We start from the raw sequence: 6,427 nt of genomic DNA, 5'->3' as shown, positions 1-6,427 counted from the left end.
GGCGGCGGCCGGCGGCGCAGCGCTCTGCCCACGGCCTTCGCCCGCCTCCTCGCCCGGAGACAGCGACCGTGCCGAGCTCGGAGAGCCGCGACCGAAGCCGCCGCCGAACAAAGGCGCGGGCGGGTGCAGTGACTTCACCGCCGGGCCCGCCCCCACACTCCAGCCCGCGGAAACTGCCCCGCTGCCGTCTCCTGGCAACCTGCGGAGAGCCGCGGGCCTGGCGCGCACCCTCCGCTCTGCGGCCGGACAGCGCCGCGCAGCGCCGCCGGCCGCGGTCTCCTGCCCTCCCCTCCCCGTCCTCAGCAGACCCCGTCTCCCCGGCGCGGAGAGGCGGCCCCGGCGGCGCCCCGGGACGGCGGCGGGCAGCGCCCACCTGGCCCCGGCGGGGGCGGGCAGGGGGCGGCCGTCCCCGCCCCCCCTCGGCAGCCGCCCTCTTCGCCCGAGGGAGGTGCGCAGCCGCCGCCGCCGCTCCCCGCGCGGTGCCAGGAGCCTCCCCGCGCCCCCCAGGCAGCGCGGGCGGCGAGGCGCCCCTGGCCCGCCGGGCTGGAGGCGGATGGAGGGAGCCAGGCTCCGCGCTCGGTCGGGGCCCGTCCGCAGCCGGGGGAGGGCCGGTCCTGGCGGGGCGCGGGGGAGCGGCAGGCGCTGCCCCCGAGATGCGGCGGCCCTCGCCCGCCCCTCCGAGCGCCCTACCTGTGCAGGGCCCGCCGCCGCCCCTCCCCCGGCCCCGCCGCCGCCGCCCCCGCGGGGGCCGGGACTGAGCGCGCCGCGGCGCCGAGACACGGCCCCGAGAAGAGGGCGAGGGAGCGGGAGCAGTGCCGGCTGCGGCGCATGATGTGGGTGCCGCTGCTGGCGTGCCTCACCGCGGGGATCGTCTCCGTGCCCAGGTGCCAGCGCGGCCCCGGAGCCTTCCTCGGGGCGGCCCGGCTGCTGGCGGCCGTGCCGGGACTCTGCCAGCGCTGTAAGTGTCCGAGCGCCTGGGGCTGCTCGCCGTGCCCGGCTGGTTGGGGCTGTGGCTGGCTTTGGTTCTGGCGCTGGGTCGTGCGGGGGCGGGGGGCTTGCCCGGGCCCGGCGGCTGCCTTGGGGCGCAGCGCTGACAGCTGGGACCGCCCGGCGCCACCGGCACTCGCCGGCCGGGCGGGCCGAGCTGGCGGGCGGGCTGTACCTGCAGGGAGAGCCGGGCTGGAGCGGCTCCTGACCAAACCTCACACCGCCAGGGCCAGCCCGTGATTTAACTGCCCACGCCAGGGTCGTCCCGCCTTTAGGGAGCCGTGGTAGCTCCCGGGGAGCCGGCGGGACTATCGCACTCCAGGGTGCTGCGGATCCTGAAGTGCACCCTCCGCAGCACTCCGCCAAGCGGCATGCGGACCCGCCCGGGGGACCGAGCTAGGGACAGTTCTTGGGGATGGCAACACTCTGTTTTACGTCGTTTATATGGCATGCAATGACAGGGTTAAATAGGGATAGAGCTACGAGAAGATTGTCTTCTGTTTACCTTGGGATAACGTGCATGTTGGCAGTTCCCCGGGAGCTATGGTTCTCTGGTGAAAAAGGCTCTGGTAAATGTGAGTAACCCTCGCGTTGTGGAATTGCTTCCCAAAGCCCCCAGCATCAGTTTTAATGTGTGCAGGCTGAGGGCGGTTTGTGCAAATGCACCTTAGATAGTGCAGCAGTTAACAGAGCAAGCAGGTTAAGTCTAGTCCTATAAAGGATCTTATTTAGCTAGCAGTGATCATGAAAGCAGATCTGGTTGTCAGTCATCTTTCTGTATTTTTTTCTGCTTGTGGAATAATTGGCATTTCCCAGCTTAAGCCTGGAGCTGATTTAAAATGTTAACATGTAACCTCTGAAACCAAGATTTACAGTGGGAACAATGTATTAGTCTTAAGTTCTTTATTGCATATGTGACAAATTCATGCCTAATTCAGTGGGATTTGCCCAGTGCTATTAAAAACAATGGAATAATTTGTTAACTTTCATAGAATAATTTATTTTACTTTTTTGGCTTCATACTTTGAATTCAAAACCAAACTAAATGTCAATAGGAAAAATAAAATATATTATTAAATTTCTTAGGAAACATGACATCTTGTATGTAGTATCCCAGATTTTTTTTATGTAGTGCAATTGAGTTGAAAGGCTAATTGAAACTTTATGAAGAGGATGGTTCTGTGCCTGAATGCAGTGTTGTGCTTGCTCATGAGTGTAGTTCCTGGGTACACACTAGGGCAAATAACGCATCAGAACAGAATGCCACAGGGGGGAGGTTGTGCATGGGGCTTTTGTGCCAAAGGATGCTTGCTGTCTTTGTTGTGCTTCATAGTGAAAATATATATGGGTGATACGTCATGGGTTATGTGTTTATTGTGACAACAGCTCTCAGATTGGGCAGACTGTAACTCACATAGACCTTGTTTTTTCCTTTTCATTTGAAACCTCTGCTAATTCATGAAAGCTGAAAGGCACACTGAATTCTTTCCTTCATACATAATCACTTTACAGGCTACAGCCGCAGTTGAAGCAAGAAGAGTGTTTTGTTTTGTTTTTCTGTGAATGAACACGTGAAATTTTTTGTTATTATTAATGTTGTGATTTTTCACATTTGGCTGTGGTAGCCAGTGCAGCACCACCTGGATTCTTTGAATGTCTGCAGGCTGCTTTGAGAGAGACTGGGCAGCAGCTCCATGTACAGATATTTGGCAGCATGGCTTTGTTCAAGCAGCCACTCCTCTTTGCTTCTGCACCGACAGTGCTGGGCATGGAGAAAAGCATCGTGTTTTTCCTGTGCCATCAGCAAGTCGAGTTTTTTTATGTGCAGAGTTGGCAGAACCTGCATATCTGTTGCACTGAATCTCCAGTTCTAAAAGAGACTGGAATTAATATGAAATGTACATGGAACTCAAATTTATTCAATTCTTGTTGGAGCATTTTTGGCTCTTCTAATTGAAAAATTGAGAGCTTGATACTACCTGAGGTATTTGTTCTACAAACTGCAGTTTGAGATGTGAGTCATTGCTTGGGGATAAGTAAAGGTAGAATTTGGTGCAGGGTTTGAAGTTACAAGGAGTGCAAAAGGAAATTTCACAATGCTGTAAATTTGCAATTCCCAAATTATGGGTCCTGTAAGCTCAGATAAAAAGAGTAGTGTTGCTGCCTTCTACAAAGAGTCCCTTGTTCAATAAGTCTCCCCAAAAGGAAATTTGCAGTTCACTAAGCCAATTATAACAAATACCTGACATGAGAATCAAACTATTTCTGTAGGGATTTCTACAGATCCCTGCATTTATGTTGGAGCATTAAACCTGACAAACTCGTAAAGGTGTAAACCAGTGAACTGAATAAAAGCTGGATTCTACAGCAAGAGCATGTGTATGCATTGTGCTAACCAGTTGAGTAAGTGCTCACTTCAGTGAAGACAGTTCCCTTGCCTTGTTCAGAAACCAGCTGCTGAAACTCTTATTTTTTACCTGCTGTATAAGCACAGGGGTTATGTGGGGTTCAAGTACTGAAGAATGACTGATTCAGCAGGGTTAATAGATGACATTAGTTCAAATCTCCTCAGTGTCCCAAAACCAGTTATAATTAATATTAAAATCTGAAAACTAAGGTATTTGGTGCTTTCCAAAATACCCAGGGGGTTATTCCTCTATGCAGCTCAAGTAAACAGAGTGTACTTGTGATGTGCAAACAGGGATGGGATGGAAATCTTTATCTTTGAACTAAAAGTTGGAGAACAGTCACATAGCAATTCTCTTAGATAGTTGTGATTGACAGGTCTCTTTAAATACCAACTTTAAAAGTTTATACTTTCAGTCTTCTTGAGAGTGTGATTTGGAAAGACCACTGGAGAAAGTGGGGGATCTGTGATCATGAAGGGGTCAGTTGTTAATTGATTTATGCCAATAGCATGACTTTTGATTCATTAATTTTTTCCCATCAAGGTCTTTGGTGCTTCGCCAGTCTTGTCGCATCAGATTTCCATGTGATCCCTCTAGTAAGAAAGTTTTATAAACCATTACTCATGTTACTTCTCAAAGGAATAAGAAAAGCTATTCAAACCACCCATGGAAGTTTTTGAAGAGAGGTGATCGCGAAATGTCCCATGACACACACACAAGCACACAAAAAAGTCTGAAATAAAAGATACATGATGATAGCTTTAATTGGCGTTTGTCTGGTAATTCTCTTGCGTACCCATGCAGCTCATTTTCTATTGAGACTCAGTGGAAGAAGCTGCGTTATATGGAATACCCAGGACTGAGCCAGTTCGGCTTTTCCTGAGGCTTAAAGCAATCCAAGAAGAAGAGAAGAGCCATTTTTCATTTCCTGAGTCTGCGTGGGTGATCTGCTCCCTAGGGCTAACGGGCCATCTTTGGGAAAGCCAACCTTTTGGTAACCAGCCTTTGGGGAAAAACAACCTGGGTGTTTGAGCGGGCTGTAAGTTGCAGTTCTGAGGAATAGTGAGGGAGAGGTTTGTTTATGTGAGAATTGCTCAAGGAACATATTTTGCCAATGACATGCCTACATTTGCTTTGCAAATTGTACACTTTTCATAAGCTGTTGCAATTTCATGTCTCTTCAGAGGGCTTATGTGGTAAGGTGTTTTTTTATTTTATGGTTTTTACAAGTTGAATGAAACTCGTCGTTGTATGTGTAGTGTTTACAATGTTTTAGTGCTACAGGTGTTTAAGATGACGCTGGGAAAAGAGAGGTGAGGGCCAGTTTATGAACTAGAAGAGCAATAACCATTTTCTTGGTGCTCTGGAAAGGTTTTGCCTCTGTTGTTTTGGATATGCTCTTGCTGAGGAAAGTTGTCAAGGCAGTCTGAAGAGTGCATGCATCAGAAATACTCTCTACAGTTTGAAGAGGCAGTTGCTTTTTTTTGGGCCTTTAAACTTTCAAGGACTGGAACTGCAACAACTGAGAAAGCAAAAATTAGGCCCCATTAGTCAAGAGGCCTAAATGAATAAATTTGATTTTCCATACAATCTAAGGTTAATTTACTTCACTTCCCCAGAAGGAAAGATGTCAGGATGTGAACGTCATGGAAACTAAAGAAAATCTTCATTAAATGACCCCCATTCCACAAACGGACATTAAAATGTCAGATTATAACCTCCCTTGTACTTTACAGAGCACCTAAATGCTGGTAATATTTTTCAAATCCCTATGAAGAATTTTTGATGACTTGTCCATGTTGTATCTTGAGTTTGGGACAATTAGAACTAATTACCGTAGAAGAAGAAAAATGGAAGATACTTTATTTACAAATTGTGTAAGTTGACATGGGCTGCTGATGTTCATCAAGACTTTTTAATAACAGTTAACAGCTGGACCAGAGGATTTAAAGGATCTTTTCCAGCCTAAATGATGCTATGATTCAAGGAGGTACTCCTGTGCCTACATGTACCTTTCTTATCCTCATCTCTGAAAAGTTCCCCCACTTATATGAAGGTGGAATCATTCAGGACAAAAACTCAGAGAAGCCTCAGGCAGGTGCATATAAACTCAAGTTTTTCATGTAAATATATATCAATGTAGAGGATTAATGGTGGACTTGGCAGTATTGGGTTGATCTTAGTGGTCCTACTCTGATTCTATCCTATGATTCTATTAATAGATCTGATGTAAGAAACATTAACCTTAATGTATAAATTAAATCTACATTGCCTACATGATTTTTTTTCAACAATGTATATTTAAAAAACTGAATATAGAAAAAGTGTACTTTCTTAGTTCGGGATAGGTGTATCTAAGGCAGTGATTAGGATTTAATGAGTTCTGTCAGGGTAAGAAGAACAAGTGGAATAGCTTGGTGTTCTGACCTTTAAAGTTTATTTAGTGTTCTTAAAATATATAAATGGCACTAAAGTCATATGTTATATTTTCAAAACTTATATATATGTGAAATATTTAGAGCTTTTGCTGTAACTTGTAATCCAGACATCTTGGTATAAATTTGACTTCTCATGATGAATTTACTGAAAACAGAAAACTGGAGAAGGATATAGTTTCCATTTTGTTAATAAACTTTCTGTGTTTTGGGGTTTTTTTTTAAATTAAATTCTTAAGGCCTCAGTGCTTCTCATTCTACTTGCAACCTCCTTTTCACCGAAATCTTGTTTTCAAAGTTCCTGTATCTTCTCTACTAATTGCTGACTTCTGTCTAACCAGTGGAAAGATGTAATAATTCTTTCTCATCTGCTTAAGCAAACATAATTTTTGATGGACAAAGTAGGATATGGTCTGTTATTCTTTTCTAAGTACTTGAACTTCATTAATTTTTTTTCCTTTTGGCACTTTACATAAATGGACTTGGGCTATTTAGTTTAACTTTTGGGAAGGAAGTGGGGATCTAATGAATTAGTTCACTGTACACTGTAATGGAACCTTTCTCCAAGAAGAAAAGTAAGCTTCTTGCCAGCCATTC

At 46.8% G+C, this 6,427-nt stretch overlaps 1 protein-coding gene across 1 annotated transcript in view; it reads left to right on the top strand.

The window, feature by feature from the left end:
- The first annotated feature begins 459 nt into the window (after nt 1-459).
- Nucleotides 460-6,427, top strand: part of ITGB8 (integrin subunit beta 8) — a 46,208-nt gene continuing 40,240 nt past the window's right edge. Inside the window, exon 1 of the mRNA XM_084200863.1 lies at nt 460-958. Within this exon, the coding sequence (XP_084056989.1) occupies nt 829-958 (130 nt within the window). The 5' untranslated portion in view covers nt 460-828. The remainder of the gene's footprint in view (nt 959-6,427) is intronic.

Source organism: Fringilla coelebs, assembly GCF_963513975.1.
Source record: "Fringilla coelebs genome assembly, chromosome: 1".
NCBI classification, from domain to species: Eukaryota; Metazoa; Chordata; class Aves; order Passeriformes; family Fringillidae; genus Fringilla; species Fringilla coelebs.
The sequence above is the reverse complement of the archived record's forward strand: the minus strand, read 5'-3'. Positions and strand labels throughout refer to the sequence as shown.